This window comes from Choloepus didactylus, chromosome 14 (assembly GCF_015220235.1).
Source record: "Choloepus didactylus isolate mChoDid1 chromosome 14, mChoDid1.pri, whole genome shotgun sequence".
NCBI lineage: Eukaryota > Metazoa > Chordata > Mammalia > Pilosa > Megalonychidae > Choloepus > Choloepus didactylus.
This window is the reverse complement of record NC_051320.1, coordinates 58,200,199-58,218,137: the sequence shown is the minus strand read 5'-3', so window position 1 is coordinate 58,218,137 and position 17,939 is coordinate 58,200,199. Positions and strand designations below refer to the sequence as shown.

The 17,939-nt window shown below is 36.8% G+C and overlaps 1 protein-coding gene across 2 annotated transcripts in view; it reads left to right on the top strand.

Annotated features, from left to right (window-relative positions):
• Positions 1-17,939, top strand: part of UBR5 (ubiquitin protein ligase E3 component n-recognin 5) — a 173,203-nt gene that overhangs the window by 55,020 nt on the left and 100,244 nt on the right. For both annotated transcript variants that reach the window (XM_037802663.1, XM_037802662.1), the window contains exon 5: positions 136-255. In XM_037802663.1, coding sequence (XP_037658591.1) covers positions 136-255 — 120 coding nt within the window. The remainder of the gene's footprint in view (positions 1-135; positions 256-17,939) is intronic.

The following is a 17,939-nucleotide window of genomic DNA, read 5'->3' as shown; positions in this document are numbered from 1 at the left end:
TTAGTAAGAGTAATCAGAAAATAGTCTGGTATTTTACCACATTAAGTCCAGAGCAGTGAGGCCTGGAATTCCAGGTTTGTTTCTAGTCAGTTTGGGACTGTTTTGTGATTCTGCTACCTTTTGTTTTTCTCCTAGGTCAAAGTTGAACAGCAACTCTGGGGCTGGGAGGACATCGAGGCCTGGTAGGACAAGTGACTCCCCATGGTTTCTCTCAGGTTCCGAGACACTGGGCAGGCTGGCAGGCAACACCCTGGGGTAAGTTGTGTCCAGATGAAGGCATCCACCAGCTTGTGCCATTGTTATGTATGTGCTCTCATTCTGAGTTGTCTTCAGAATGCCCTAGTGATGGGATGCCAGTGTGCCCTTCTGGGCAGGGAGCTCACATTGCTCATGTGAACCACCATGATAAAAATAACCCGCAGAGGGTAATTCCGTTTAACCCAGGTTGACCTTTTAAAGATGTATGTTATTTACATGTTTTTATAATGTCACTTATCATGTCACTTATGTCATTTCAAGTCTTAATACCATCTTTGCTCATAATTTGTGACTTACTCTTGGGTAAAAAAATTCTAACATTTGTTTCTTTCTGGCATCCAAATCTTGTTCTTTCTGTATTATTTTTTCCCCCCAAATTGTTCTTTGGTTTTTAATTTTGCTTATTACTACTTCTGCTGTGCACAAGTTTACATTTTCACATGGTAAAATACGTTTTTCCCTTTGTGATTTCCTTCATTGCTTTTTTTTAAATTACAGTTTTATTAAGATATATTCACATACCCTACAGTAATCCACAGTATACAATCAGTTGTTCACAGTACCATCATATAGTTGTGCATTCATCAGCAGAATCAATTTTAATCATTTACCTTATTCAAAAAAAAAAATGAAAAAAAAAAAACACCTGGAACATTCCATTCCCCCATCCCACCCTATTTTTCATTTAGTTGTTGTCCCTATTTTTCTACTCATGTGTCCATACACTGGATAAAGGGAGTGTGAGCCATAAGATTTTCACAGTCACAGTCACACCATGTAAGCTACATAGTTATGCAGTCGTCTTCAAGAATCAAGGCTACTGGATTGCAGTTCGACAATTTCAGGTATTTCCTTCCAGCCATTCCAATACACTAAAAACTAAAAAGGGATATCTATGTAGCTCATTAGAATGCGCTCCAGAGTGATATATTAATTTACTGAGGTTTATAAATTATGTAACTAAGCCTTAAAACGTTTAGTGAAGTTATGTTTACTTTTTAAATGTATTTATAAAATATATGCCTCTTTAGATACTCCTCTGTTATTTTATTTGAAGTTTATATACTGTCAACCCATGCAGAAATTCTAAACCAGAGATGATTTTACTTGTTTTATATTATATCTTAGTTCTTGATTAGCCAGATTTTCTGAAATTACCTAGTTAATGATTAGATAATGCCAAATCAGTGAAATCAGCATGTGTTCAAAGGCTGATAAGAGACATAAAGGGAAACAATTTAAATTGTTTCAAAATATAATGAACAGGAGGAGGAAAGATTTCTTTTTTGAACACTGTGAATTTGTCCAAAATAAAAAATACTTTTGGATTTAAAATATTGGAATCCCTGAAATGAAAAGTACTTATTTTCTTTGCTTTTTATTTTTTTCTTTAATGCTGAATTAAGTTTGTTTTGGTGTGGGAGGAGGGTCATCTAGTTTAGCTCATTCTGTGCTAGAACCATTAATAGGAATGTAACTCGGGTTCTTATAAAAATGTTATATGTCTCTGTTTAATGGTCTTATGCACACTAATTTCATTTCATTTCATTTGATAAGTCTGGAAAAAGTTTGATTGTACTTATTTAAGAAAGAATGATGATTATTATACTCTGTCAAGTTATGTCTTCTTTAAAGATAAAAATTCTTTGTTTAGTTGAAAGGTTAGCAAACTGTGGAACAAATCTTACTGCCTCCTATTTTTATTGAAACATAGCCATGCTCAGTTTTTTTACTTAGCATCTGTGGCTGCTTTTGTGCTATGACAGAGGTGAGTAGTCCTGGCAGAGACTGTTTGGTCCACAAGGTCTAAAATATTTATCCTTTATAGAAAAAGTTTGCTGATCCTTCCCTTGTTTAGTTTATCAGTTTACCTAATGGGATTCATTCCTGATCCTGCACTCTTTTTATTTATTTTTAATTTTTAATTTTGAAATAATTTCAGTGGTACAAAAAAATGTTGCAAAATTGTAGGAAGAATTCCTTTATACCTTTTCACCTAGCTTTGCCAAATGTTAACATCTTAAATAACCATAGTATAATTATCAAAACCAGGAAATTAACATTATTACAATGCATAATCTGCAGAGTTTATTCTGCTTTTGCCAATTGTCTCACTAGTACCATTTTTCTGGTCAATCCAGGACCCCATATTGCATTTCCTTGTCATGTTTTCTTAGTCTCTTCCAACCTGGAACAGTTCCTCAATCTATCTTTCAGGAACCCTAATGATTTTGAAACTAGCTAGTTATTTTGTAGAATGTCCCTCAGTTTGGGTTTGTTTCTTGTTTCCTCATGATTAAGCCCAGGTGATACATTTTTGGCAAGAATCCCACAGAAATGATGCAGCACCCTAATTAGTGCGTCATATCCAGAGGCACATGATGTTGACATGTCTCATTATTTGTAATATTAAGTTTGATCATTTAGTTAAGATGGCGTTTGCCAGATTTCACCACTGTAAAGTTACTATTTTCCCCTTTGTAATTAATATGTATTTTGCGGGGAAATGCTTTGTGACTGTAAATATCCTGTTTCTCACTATAGTTTTGCCCACTGTTTTGAGCATACAATTTTGGAATCTGTTGATGGTTTTTACCTGAAACAGTTATTAATTTGGTGTTTGTCAAATGGTGATTTTTAAAATTTCCACAATTCCTTTTATATTTATTAATTGGAATTCAACTCTAAGGAGGAGCTTTCCCACTTCCCCTATCTATTTCTTTTATATTTTATATCCATTTGATTATTTATATCATTATGGACTCAGGGCTATTTGTTTTATCAGTTTATAATCCATTACTGTTATTTGTTATGTTGCAGAAATGGTCCTAGACTTAAATCCTCTTTTAATAAAATAAACTTGTTTGTAAGCAGTGATAATAGATTATATGATAGAATAACTGAGAGAGCAGAATTTTATGACTTTAATAAAATTTGCTTCAAGTAAAATAATAAAGTAGTATACTTGAGCTTGAATAATAAAACCTCTGTAGACCTATTCCAAAGCAGATGAGGGCTAATTTTAAGGCTTTAAAATGCAGAGAAAATCATTAGTTTTTTGAGTCCCCTGTACTTATCCTTGTCCCACCTTAGTGTCTGTTTCTCCTCTTCTGCCCTAAGCACACATCAGAATAGACTCTTCATAAGCTTTTCTTTTTTTAATGCACTTTTATTGAGATATATTCACATTCCATACAGTCATCCAAAGTGTACTTTCAGTTGATCATGGTATCATGATATAGTTGTGCATTCATCTCCATAATCAATATTTGACCATTTTCATTACTCTAAAAAATTAAAAAAAATTAAAAAAAAAAAAAGAAGTAAAAAAGAACACCCAAAACATCTCATACTGCTCCCGCTACCCTGTCCCCATTTTTCTACTCATCTATCCATACACTGGATAAAGGGAGTGTGAGCCAGAAGGCTTTTGCAATCACATGGTCATACCGTGTAAGCTATATAGTTATACGATCATCTTCAAGAATCGAGGATACTGGATTGCAGTTTAGCAGTTTCACTTATTTCCTTCTAGCTATTCTAATACACTAAAAACTAAAAAGAGGTATCTATATAATGCATAAGCATAGCCTCCAGAATGACCTCTTGACTCCATTTGAAATCTCTCAGCCACTGAAACTTTATTTTGTTTCTCTCTTCCCTCTTTTGGTCGAGAAGGCTCTCTCAATCCCCCGGAGCTGGGTCCAGGCTCATCCCTGGGAGTCATGTCCCACGTAGCAGGAAATGCAATGAGTTTACCTGCAGAGTCAGCTTAGAGAGAGAGGCCACATCTGAGCAACAAATGAGGTTCTCTGAGGGTGACTTTCAGGCACTATTATAAACTGGGTTAGCCTCTCCTTTGTAGTAACAGCCTTCATAAGGGTAAGCCCCAAGATCAAGGGCTCAGCCTACTAAACTGGTAGTCCTCAATGCTTGCAGGAATATCAGGAACTCCCCAGGTGGGGAAGTTTAATGTTTCCACATTTTCCCCCAGTCCCTCAAGGGGACTTTGTGAATACTTTTTAATCTCTGCCTAAATTACTCTGGGATGTATTGTGGCTTCATGCTAACCTGTACACACTGACCTGATTTCACCCCCTATTCAAGGTTCCATGTAGTTATGGTGTTTGAATAAACTGGCTAACAAATTAAATTATATAGTGTACTACAGAAAATAGAGATTTTGCAACAAATAAGCATCTCTTCCTTTGGTCTCACATAGAAGTTGAAGTTTTAAAACACAGTCAATATCATCCTTTACCCTTTAGTTTGATTTTTACATTAGCCCCAACGAGGTCCATTTTGTTCATATCTCTGATTGAAGTCTGATCTCTTTTTCAGCTTTTTTAACAATTGTTATATGGGATAATGCTGACATTAATAGCTGCCCAACTCTGGCTCTGAGTCTCAGGTGTCACACAGATACCCAAAGTTACAGGGACCAACTAGGTTATACACCAAAAGCTCAGTGTCTCAGAATTTAGAAATAACCGTTACAACTCATGAATGGATGTGACTGTTGTATGAGCTTACAATCTAGGAATCTTTACAGTAAGCCTTCCCCTGATAACCTATGTTCTCAGATTTAATTCTAAGAGTTTACACATTATAGTTATTCCATATTAGTGAGGTGTCATAATGTTTGTCTTTTCAATTCTGGCTTATTTCACTCAAGATACTGTTCTCAAGGTCCATTCATCTAGTTGCATGCCTCACAACTTCATTCCTCCTTGCTGCCGCTCAACATTCCATTGTATGTATACACCACAGTTCACCACTCCATTTATCAGTTGATGTACCCTTAGGCCACCTCCACCCATTGAAAATTGCGAATACTGCCGCCATAAACACAAGGGTGCAAATGTCCATTCATGCCTCTGCTCTCAGTTCTTCCAAGTATATATCCAATAACGGGGTTGCAGGACCATGTGGCAACCCCATTCTTAGCTTCCTGTGGAACCACCACGCTGCCCTTCAGATGGGCTGCACCATTCTACTTCCCCACCAACAGGTAATAGGTACATATCTCTCTCCACATTTTCTCCAGCACTTGTATCCCTCTTTTTATTTTTAAAGTTTTATTCACACACCCTATAATCCATCCTAAGTAAGCAATCAGTGATTCCTGGTATAATCACATAATTATGCCTTCACCTCCACAATCTATATGAGGATATTTCCATTTCTTCCGCAAAGAAAGAGGAAGAGGAGGAAAAAAAACAAAGAGTAAAAAAAAAAGATAGAAGGAAAATAAAAATAAAGTGCAGTGGAAAGGTCTGACAACACCATCACCAACACAAGAATCCCATACCACTCACTTATATCCCCCTCTTATAGACATCTAGTTTAGGTATATTAGACATTTAGTTTTGATATATTACCTTTGTTACAATTAATGGAAGCATCTTAAACTATAGACTGTAGTTTGCATTGATTGTATTTTTTCCACTATACCATCCAATTTTCAACACCTTGCAATGTTGACATTCATTTCTTCTCCCTCATTTGAAAACATTCTTATATTTGTAATCACCATCATTGACCACTCTAGGTTTCACTAAGTTTTACAATCCCAGTCTTTATCTTGTATCTTTCCTTCTGGTGTCATACATGCCCATTGCCTTCCTCTTTCAACCATACTCACACTCATCTTTGTTCAGAGTACTTACAGTACAGTATTGTGCTACCATCACACATACCACGCAGTCATACAAAACAAATCGTACTTTCGATTGTTTACAGTACCATTACATAGTTGTACATTCATCACCTAAATCAATCCCTGACACCTTCATTAGCACACACACAAAAATAACAAGAATAATAATTAGAGTGAAAAAGAGCAATTGAAGTAAAAAAGAACACTGGGTACCTTTGTCTGTTTGTTTCCTTCCCCTATTTTTCTACTCATCCATCCATAAACTAGACAAAGTGGAGTGTGGTCCTTATGGCTTTCCCAATCCCATTGTCACCCCTCATAAGCTACATTTTTATACAACTGTCTTCGAGATTCATGGGTTCTGGGTTGTAGTTTGATAGTTTCAGGTATCCACCACCAGCTACCCCAATTCTTTAGAACCTAAAAAGGGTTGTCTAAAGTGTGCGTAAGAGTGCCCACCAGAGTGACCTCTTGGCTCGTTTTGGAATCTCTCTGCCACTGAAGCTTATTTCATTTCCTTTCACATCCCCCTTTTGGTCAAGATGTTCTCCGTCCCACGATGCCGGGTCTACATTCCTCCCCGGGAGTCATATTCTACGTTGCCAAGGAGATTCACTCCCCTGGGTGTCTGATCCCACGTAGGGGGGAGGGCAGTGATTTCACCTTTCAAGTTGGCTTAGCCAGAGAGAGAGGGCCACATCTGAGCAACAAAGAGGCATTCAGGAGGAGACTCTTATGCACAAATATAGGGAGGCCTAGCCTCTCCTTTGCAGCAACTGTCTTCCCAAGGGTAAAACTTATGGTAGAGGGCTCAACCCATCAAACCACCAGTCCCCTATGTCTGTGGTCATGTTAGCAACCATGGAGGTGGGGTAGGCCAATACCCCTGCATTCTCCACAGGCTCCTCAAGGGGGCACTACATCTTTTTTTTTCCTTGTTTTTCTTTCTTTTTTTTTTTTTAACTTTCCCTTCTTTTTTTTTTTTTTTTTATCATCATTTTATTGAGATATATTCACATACCACGCAGTCATACAAAACAAATTGTACTTTCGATTGTTTACAGTACCATTACATAGTTGTACATTCATCACCTAAATCAATCCCTGACACCTTCATTAGCACACACACAAAAATAACAAGAATAATAATTAGAGTGAAAAACAGCAATTGAAGTAAAAAAGAACACTGGGTACCTTTGTCTGTTTGTTTGCTTCCCCTACTTTTCTACACATCCATCCATAAACTAGACAAAGTGGAGTTTGGTCCTTATGGCATTCCCAATCCCACTGTCACCCCTCATACGCTACATTTTTATACAACTGTCTTCGAGATTCATGGGTTCTGGGTTGTAGTTTAATAGTTTCAGGTATCCACCACCAGCTACCCCAATTCTTTAGAACTTAAAAAAGGTTGTCTAAAGTGTGCGTAAGAGTGCCCACCAGAGTGATCTCTCGGCTCGTTTTGGAATCTCTCTGCCACTGAAGCTTATTTCATTTCCTTTCACATCCCCCTTTTGGTCAAAAAGATGTTCTCCATCCCACGATGCCGGGTCTACATTCCTCCCCGGGGGTCATATTCCACGTTGCCAGGGAGATTCACTTCCCTGGGTGTCTGATCCCACGTAGGGGGGAGGGCAGTGATTTCACCTTTCAAGTTGGCTTAGCCAGAGAGAGAGGGCCACATCTGAGCAACAAAGAGGCATTCAGGAGGAGACTCTTAGGCACAAATACAGGGAGGCCTAGCCTCTCCTTTGCAGCAACCATCTTCCCAAGGGTAAAACTTATGGTAGAGGGCTCAACCCATCAAACCACCAGTCCCCTATGTCTGTGGTCATGTTAGCAACCATGGAGGTGGGGTAGGCGAATACCCCTGCATTCTCCACAGGCTCCTCAAGGGGGCACTACATCTTTTTTTTTTTTTCCTTGTTTTTTTCTTTTCTTTTTTTTTTTTAACTTTCCCTTCTTTTTTAAATCAACTGTATGAAAAAAAAAGTTAAAAAGAAAACAAACATACAATAAAAGAACATTTCAAAGGGACCATAACAAGGGAGTAAGAAAAAGACAACTAACCTAAGATAACTGCTTAATTTCCAACATGTTCGTACTTTATCCCAAGAAAGTTACATAATATAGCAACATTTCTGTGAACTTGCTCCTACTATATCCATCAGAAATTACAGACCATAGTCATTTCTGGGCATCCCCAGAACGTTAAATAGCTTATCTGTTCTTCTTGGATTATTGTTCCCCCTTCCTTAATTGCTCTCTACTGCTAGTTCCCCTGCATTCTACATTATAAACCATTTGTTTTACATTTTTCAAAGTTCACATTAGTGGTAGCATATAATATTTCTCTTTTTGTGCCTGGCTTATTTCGCTCAGCATTATGTCTTCAAGGTTCATCCATGTTGTCATATGCTTCACGAGATCGTTCCTTCTTACTGCTGCGTAGTATTCCATCGTGTGTATATACCACATTTTATTTATCCACTCATCTGTTGAAGGACATTTGGGTTGTTTCCATCTCTTGGCAATTGTGAATAATGCTGCTATGAACATTGGCGTGCAGATATCTGTTCATGTCACTGCTTTCCGATCTTCCGGGTATATACCGAGAAGTGCAATCGCTGGATCGAATGGTAGCTCTATATCTAGTTTCCTAAGGAACTGCCAGACTGACTTCCAGAGTGGCTGAACCATTATACAGTCCCACCAACAATGAATAAGAGTTCCAATTTCTCCACATCCCCTCCAGCATTTGTAGTTTCCTGTTTGTTTAATGGCAGCCATTCTAACCGGTGTTAGATGGTATCTCATTGTGGTCTTAATTTGCATCTCTCTAATAGCTAGTGAAGCTAAACATTTTTTCATGTGTTTCTTGGCCATTTGTATTTCCTCTTCAGAGAACTGTCTTTTCATATCTTTTGCCCATTTTATAATTGGGCTGTCTGTACTATTGTCCTTGAGTTGTACGATTTCTTTGTATATGCAAGATATCAGTCTTTTGTCAGATACATGGTTTCCAAAAATTTTTTCCCATTGAGTTGGCTGCCTCTTTACCTTTTTGAGAAATTCCTTTGAGGTGCAGAAACTTCTAAGCTTGAGGAGTTCCCATTTATCTATTTTCTCTTTTGTTGCTTGTGCTTTGGGTGTAAAGTCTAGGATGTGGCCGCCTAATACAAGGTCTTGAAGATGTTTTCCTACATTATCTTCTAGAAGTTTTATGGTACTTTCTTTTATATTGAGATCTTTGGTCCATTTTGAGTTAATTTTTGTGTAGGGGGTGAGGTAGGGGTCCTCTTTCATTCTTTTGGATATGGATATCCAACTCTCCCAGCCCCATTTGTTGAAAAGACCATTATGGCTCAGTTCAGTGACTTTGGGGGCCTTATCAAAGATCAGTCGGCCATAGATCTGAGGGTCTATCTCCGAATTCTCAATTCGATTCCATTGATCTATATGTCTATCTTTGTGCCAGTACCATGCTGTTTTGGCAACTGTGGCTTTATAATAAGCTTCAAAGTCAGGGAGTGTAAGTCCTCCCACTTTGTTTTTCTTTTTTAGAGTGTCTTTAGCAATTCGAGGCATCTTCCCTTTCCAAATAAATTTGATAACTAGCTTTTCCAAGTCTGCAAAGTAGGTTGTTGGAATTTTGATTGGGATTGCATTGAATCTGTAGATGAGTTTGGGTAGAATTGACATCTTAATGACATTTAGTCTTCCTATCCATGAACATGGAATATTTTTCCATCTTTTAAGGTCCCCTTCTATTTCTTTTAGTAGAGTTATGTAGTTTTCTTTGTATAGGTCTTTTACATCTTTGGTTAAGTTGATTCCTAGGTACTTGATTTTTTTAGTTGCTATTGAAAATGGTATCTTTTTCTTGAGTGTCTCTTCAGTTTGTTCATTTCTAGCATATAGAAACATTTCTGACTTATGTGCATTAATCTTGTATCCCGCTACTTTGCTAAATTTGTTTATTAGCTCTAGTAGCTGTATCGTCGATTTCTCAGGGTTTTCTAAATGTAAGATCATATCATCTGCAAACAATGACAGTTTTACTTCTTCTTTTCCAATTTGGATGCCTTTTATTTCTTTGTCTTGCCGGATTGCCCTGGCTAGCACTTCCAGCACAATGTTGAATAACAGTGGTGACAGCGGGCATCCTTGTCTTGTTCCTGATCTTAGAGGGAAGGCTTTCAGTCTCTCACCATTGAGTACTATGCTGGCTGTGGGTTTTTCATATATGCTCTTTATCATGTTGAGGAAGTTTCCTTCAATTCCTACCTTTTGAAGTGTTTTTATAAAAAAGGGATGTTGGATTTTGTCAAATGCTTTTTCAGCATCTATTGAGATGATCAGTTGATTTTTCCCTTTTGACTTGTTAATGTGTTGTAATACATTGATTGTTTTTCTTATGTTGAACCATCCTTGCATGCCTGGAATGAACCCCACTTGGTCATGGTGTATGATTTTTTTAATGTGTCTTTGGATTCGATTTGCAAGTATTTTGTTGAGGATTTTTGCATCTATATTCATTAGGGAGATTGGCCGGTAGTTTTCCTTTTTTGTAGCATCTTTGCCTGGTTTTGGTATTAGATTGATGTTAGCTTCATAAAATGAGTTAGGTAGTGTTCCATTTTCTTCAATGTTTTGAAAGAGTTTGAGTAAGATTGGTGTCAGTTCTTTCTGGAAAGTTTGGTAGAATTCCCCTGTGAAGCCATCTGGCCCTGGGCATTTATTTGTGGGAAGATTTTTGATGACTGATTGGATCTCTTTGCTTGTGAGGGGTTGGTTGAGGTCTTCTATTTCTTCTCTGGTCAGTCTAGGTTGTTCATATGTTTCCAGGAAATTGTCCATTTCTTCTACATTGTCCAGTTTGTTGCCTTACAGTTGTTCATAATATCCTCTTATAATTTTTTTAATTTCTTCAGGATCTACAGTTATGTCACCTTTTTCATTCATTATTTTGTTTATATGGGTCTTCTCTCTTTTTGATTTTGTCAGTCTAGCTAGGGGCTTGTCAATCTTGTTGATCTTCTCAAAGAACCAACTTTTGGTGATATTTATCCTCTCTATTGTCTTTTTGTTCTCTATGTCATTTATTTCTGCTTTAATCCTTGTTATTTCTTTTCTTGTACTTGGTTTAGGATTGGTTTGCTGTTCATTTTCTAGCTTCTTCAGTTGATCCATTAGTTCTTTGATTTTGGCTCTTTCTTGCTTTTTAATATATGCATTTAGTGCTATAAATTTCCCCCTTAGCACTGCTTTTGCTGCATCCCATAGGTTTTGGTATGTTGTGTTCTCATTTTCATTCGTCTCTCTATATTTAGCAATTTCTCTTGCTATTTCTTCTTTAACCCACTGATTGTTTAGGAGTGTGTTGTTTAACCTCCAGGTATTTGTGAATTTTCTAAGTCTCTGATGGTTATTGACTTCTAATTGTATTCCATTGTGGTCAGAGAATGTGCTTTGAATAATTTCAATCTTTTTAAATTTATTGAGGCTTGTTTTATGTCCCAGCATATGATCTATTCTGGAGAAAGTTCCGTGAGCACTAGAAAAGTATGTGTATCCTGGTGATTTGGGATGTAATGTCCTGTATATGTCTGTTAAATCTAATTCATTTATCAGATTGTTTAGGTTTTCAATTTCCTTATTGGTCTTCTGTCTGGTTGATCTATCTATAGGAGAGAGTGATGTGTTGAAGTCTCCCACAATTATTTTGGAAACATCAATTGCTTCCTTTAGTTTTGCCAGTGTTTCTCTCATGTATTTTGTGGCACCTTGGTTGGGTGCATAGACATTTACGATTGTTATTTCTTCTTGCTGAATTGCCCCTTTTATTAGTATGTAGTGGCCTTCTTTGTCTCTCAAAACATCCCTGCATTTGAAGTCTATTTTATCTGAGATTAATATTGCTACACCTGCTTTCTTTTGGGTGTAGCTTGCATGAAATATTTTTTTCCATCCTTTCACTTTCAGTTTCTTTGTGTCCCTGTGTCTAAGATGAGTCTCTTGTATGCAACATATTGATGGTTCATTTTTTTTGATCCATTCTGCAAATCTATATCTTTTAATTGGGGAGTTTAATCCATTTACATTCAACGTTATAACCGTGACATCACACAGTAATGTGCTATTCATTTCTGGGTCTTTACAATTAATCCTGTTTTACCTTCTGTATTCCTTCAGTATCAAATGCCTGATCTCTAACCTCTTTCTATCTCCTGATAACCTGTGTTCTCAACTTTAACTCTCAACGTTCGCTCATCAATGTTAGTTCAGATTAGTGAGACCATACGGTGTTGTCCTTTTGTTGATAGCTTATTTCTCTCAACATAAAGTTTACTGTCTCTCATTTTATCTTTTGGATCTTATATGACATTTTTTTTTTCCTTTGTCTTTTTACCCTTACTGATAGTCTTCATTTCTATACTCTTCTCCAAACCCCTCTCTCCCTTCTTTTTCTATCTGCCTGTTGTGCTCCCTTCAATAATTCTAGTAGAACAGGTATCTTGTTCACAAACTCTCTTGGTGTCTGTTTGTCTGAAAATATTTTAAACTCTCCCTCATGTTTGAAGGACAGTTTTGCTGGATATAGAATTCTTGGTTGTTAGTTTTTCTGTTTCAGTATCTTTAAATTTATCATACCACTACCTTCTCACCTCCATGATTTCTACTGAGAAATCCGCACATAGTCTTATTGAGCTTTTTTCTTGCTGCTTTCACTATTTTCTGTCTTTGATACTTGATAATCTGATTATTAAGTGTCTTGGAGTTAGTCTTTTGGGTCCATTCTGTTTGGGATACACTGCACTTCTTGGATCTGTAATTTTATATCTTGCATAAGAGATGGGAAATTTTCAATGATTATTTTCTCTAGTTTTCTTTCCCTTTCCTTCGTCTTCTGGGACACCCATGACGTGTATATTTGTACACTTCATGTTGTCCATCAGTTCCCTGATATCCTGCTCATATTTTTACATTCTTTTCCTTATCTTTTCTTTTGTGTGTACAGTTTCCAATGTCATGTCCTCTAGTTCACAAATCCTTTCTTTTGCCTCTTCAAATCTGCTGTTGTATGTCTCCATTGTTTTTCATGTCTTCTGTTTTGTGTTTCATTCCCATAAGTTTGTGTTTTCAAGCTTATGAATTCTTCTTTATGGTCACCCAATGTCTTCTTTATATCCTTCATGCTTTTGCCACATTTTCCTTCCCCTCATTGATTTTAGATTTGTTTGAACATCTTTAATTAGTTGTTTCAACTCCTGTATCTCACTTGAAGTGTACCTTTGTTCCTTTGACTGGGCCATATCTTCTTTTTCCTTGTGTGAATCATAATTTTTTGTTGTCTAGGCATCTGGTTTCCTTGATTACCCCAATCAGATTTTCCCAGACCAGATGGGCCCAGGTCCCAGGAGGAGGCTGCAGTCAGTATCAAGTTTCCCTGTGGATGGGACCCAGCAGATTATCAGACTTTCCTGTGAGGCCTCTAGATTCTGTGCTTTTCCTATCCAGCCCTGTGGGTAGTGCTTGTCAGCCTGCAGCTCCCCACCAGCGTAAAGAGGTGCAGTGCCTTTAATTCTCAGCAGACCCTGCCCTGCCAGGGGCCCAGGGTGAAGCTGTTGCTGTTTTTTTTTTTTTCCCTCTTTCTCTTTTTCCCCCAAGCTCTGGAGTCTGAATTCTCTAAGAGAGGTCAGCCACTTGAGATGGGCATTGCCACCACTTTTCTTAGGGAATTATCTCCTTCACTTGACTTCTTCCTTTGTCTGTCTTAACTCTACCCTTGCCTGGATCAGTGCTGACAATTGTAAATGCCTGAAGCTTTCTCTAATGAGGTACTTAGAATGAGAGAAAGAAAAAGAAAGAAATCCCCCTTTCAGAGCTAATTACCCAGCCCCCCAGTTTCTCTGGTCGACTGGTGTTGGTACCTGGTTCTGTGTGCGCCCTTGCTTGGGACACAGCCCTTTTGTGGTATTCTGATCTCAACTGACTTCAAATGCCTTTGTTTTTATTTTATTATTATTATTATTTTTTCATTAGCCCTGCCTCCTCTCTGCCAGGAGAGACCTCAGGGTTTCTTTCCTGCTTGCTCCAGGTTTATCTGTGCTTGTAGCTTGTATTCAGTCGTCCGGATTTGTTAATTAAAACTGTGGTTAGACCTTGGTTGAGCCCCTTCCCTTGCTTGCAGCAGATATCACATGTTTTTCCCACAGGGAAGTGTTCCAGCTCAGCCTGTGGTGCCCGTGGGGGAGGGATGCCAACTCCGCAGTTTGGGGAACTTTGCTTATAGTTCTTTGCTGCGGTCTCAGCTGTTCCACCCATTCCAGATTGGTGTATGATGTGTGTTCGGTCACGGATTTCCCACCAACTGTTGTTTCAGACTATTTTCTATTTATTCCTGGCTATTTACTAGTTGCTCTCGGTGACAAACTAAATTCCACACCTCTCTTTGCTGCCATCTTGTCCTGTCTCCATAAGCTTTCTTTTAGCATTGGGTTCATGAATTGTAATACTGAAAAATGTCAGTGCCCACTGACTAACTCAGTGGCAGTCATTCGTTTACTCTTATTTGGGTTTACAAATGTCTACAAAATATAAGCTCTTAAAGGCTTATCATTTCTGTTGACCTCTCTGAAAATTCTTCTCAGTATGTAAGTGGTGAAATTTTGGTCAGATTATCTGTAAATCAAGAACTTTTATAAAGTCAAAAATATTTTTCTTATAAAGTCAAAAATATTTTTTCCTTTTCCTTGTTTTGTACAGTGATTTCAGTTCCATTTCTGAGTTCATTACAGTAAACTTTAAAGAAGTTTGTAATTCATGGCGTGTTCTAGAGACTCTAGGACAGGCAGATCTTGCATCCCCAAAGTGGACTCTAACTCAGTTATGAGATAGCAAGAATCAAGTGTGAAAGAGACCATCCCCACAGACCTTGCTGTCTGTCCTTGTTCGAGTCCAGGCTTGTTCTCTTTGGGCTCATAGAGGTGTCATTAAGCAGGGAGTGAATGATTTCTGCATTTAAATGCTACATTTGAAAGAGTTTAGGACAATTGATACTATTTTTCTTTTCCATTAGCATGGATAATGTAGCAGTCAAAATGTATGGAATTTATTTTAGTATTATTCCATTTGGTGTTTTTTCTAATTGGCAGGCTTGCATACTGAAGGTTTCCAGCTGCTGCTGTTTTTTGCCTTTAATAATTATTTCAGATTTATCTTGGGGGATATTTTGAAAATCTGAGTATCTTATTAAACTCCTTTCAAACAAGGTTAAAGGTAAGAACACCATGTTTGTGAAATTGAAAGGAGTTTATTTGTATTTAAAATGGAAGATATTAGTGTTGAAATATCTTTATTCTGTTATTTATTATCACTGGACATAACACATGATAGGTATAAACTACTGTCAATTGGTTTGAACTACCATATTTTCCTTTATGGTTTAATCAGTGCTAATAATTAGTACAGGATCTGAAATGTAAAAGCCACGCGAATAACTGTAGTTGTAATTGTTGAAGCTGGCCAAGTAGGTAAGACAGTAGGACTGACAAATTGGATGCCCATTTTAAAGGAGGCAGATTATTGTCATAGGTGAAAACAATGCCGTTGTTGCCAAATTCAACACCGCTCCCTCCATTATTTTAAAATTTTAGAACAGTTTTTAGATTGACAGAAAAATTGTGAATACTGAGTTCCCATTCACTACTACACTCAGTTTCCCCTATTGTTAATGTCTTACATTATTATAGTACATTTGTTAGAATTAGTGAACAAATATACTGATACATTATTATTAACTGAAGTCCATAGTTTTTCAGATTTCCTGTTTGTTTCTACCTAATATCCTTTTTCTGTTCCAGGATCCTGTCCAGGATACCTACCACATTACATTTAGCCATTGTGTCTCCCTTAGGCTCTTCTTGGCTGTGACAGTTTCTCAGACTCTCCTTGTTTTTGATGATGTATATACTTTTTTAACCAACCAACCAAGTATAGGGACAAGATCTGTCCCATGGACTTAAAGTTTGCAGCTATGGACTAACTTCATACTAGGTGTGATTTCCTTAGTTGGCTTCGAGTCACTCTGTGTACTTTGAGCACTGACTTCATAATAGAATCAGAATGGTAGGATTAATTTGATATGCAGACTACAGAAAGTAGAAACAGATCTTCCCAGTATTTTTTACTTTAATATTATGAATTAATGTAACTCACTAATTTATAGATAAAAAGAATCATTGATTCCAGAGCTATCTTTTGTAACCATCAATAAACTTCTATTAGTGTATGCTTAGTTTAACACATTGATCTTTATCTAGGTAGAACTCTTGGAGAAAAATGTACAGGAGCAGTTGAGGTAAAGAGACTGGTGGGTTGTTTGGATTCTGATAGAAATACTCCATGGCAAATGAGATTAGGGAAACCCTGTATCTACCATTATAAACAGTTAGGTTAAGGGGCAGACAGATGTCTTTCAACTAACCTTGATTGAGGATTTGCATAGCAGAGATTGCAAACTGACAGCTGGTGATGTTTTGGTGGATTAAACTAGCTGTGTTTCAAGAAAATAATTCAAATGCTTTACATAGGCAGGTATTTTCTACTCTCCCCTGCTATCTTGGATTGACTTATTTATGTAACCCATCTACCCATGATGGGATTTGAGTTTCTGATGTCTGTAAGGTCTGTTCAGGAGCAGATATGTACTTGGTTAGTATATCTGATCATGTTTCTAGCATTAGTTGCTTGGGGAAAAAGTAGTATGCATTCCTAGGTGGAAATATAAAGCCACCCATTAATTATATCTATGTTGACCATGTAATTTGTTGTCTAAATTGGGACATTTTTGAATGAAATAATTATTAGATTCATACAGTAGGTTTAAACTAGCATTTCCCCAGGCAAACTAGGACATACAGTCACCCTAATTATACTTTTTTAAAAAGACTCTTTGGTGTCATTCTTTCTGTTTTCAAATTGAAGTAATGTATTTGAGCTTTTGAATATTCAAAAATTCCAAGAGTAGTTCTACATGAAAGATTTAGGTTTTACAACTTTTATAGAAACCTTTAAGTAGAAATGTTATTCAGTATTTGATTTGAATATTCCTATTTATGTGTTTCATTGATCTATATTATTTTCTATTGCATAATTATCCTAATACATGTAACTTGAAAAGAAAATGTCTACTTTTTAGAATAATGCTTCCTTTTATAACATAACTTCTTTGTTTTTTAATGTAACGAATGAAGCCTTTTTGTTTTTCTTTTGGCCTATGAATCATTATTTAACATTGCATTTCTAAAATCTGTTATGTGGCTGAAATAAGTGCTGTTTCATACTGCAACCTTGAGGATGCACAATATGTTTTCCTTCAAAATTATTTTTGGCAGATACTGCATAAACATGAATTGGTAGCATGCATCAACAATAGAGAAAGCCTTCAACAGGATGGCACCAGTTTTTCTGGAGATTTTATTTTTTTCGTTTTACTGTGGAAATTATTTTTAAAGTTTTTTTTGTTTGTTTAGGCAGCGAATGGGCTTTCCAGTTAAGTGAGAAGACAGGACAAGAAGTTTAATGTTTACTGATCTTAGAACTGTTATTGGTTAAGATATTTAAAGCTTTTTAAGGGGGGAAAAGTAAAGACTTAGAAAATAAAATTTAAGTATGTTTCCAATGGGAGATTGAAGTTTTCAGCCTTACGTGAGTGTATTGAAGAAGAGTTGGGAGTGAAGTACCTCTTTTTTAGGTTAATGATCTCTCAGTATTAGATTCACTTTAAAGAGGACTAGCCCTATCACAATTTTGCAGGCTAAAGTGATTTGTTATGACCATTTTCTTTAAGATCTGAATGAATGCAGAAAAGTAATTGTTTTCTAGTTATCTTGCTTAGTTGAATTAAAGCATCTGAATTCTCTTGTCTGGGGCAGTAAGTAGAGATATAGATGTAATGCCCTTTCTAAGTCATTTTCTCATACTTAGGAAAAACTAATGAATATACCATTTTAAATAG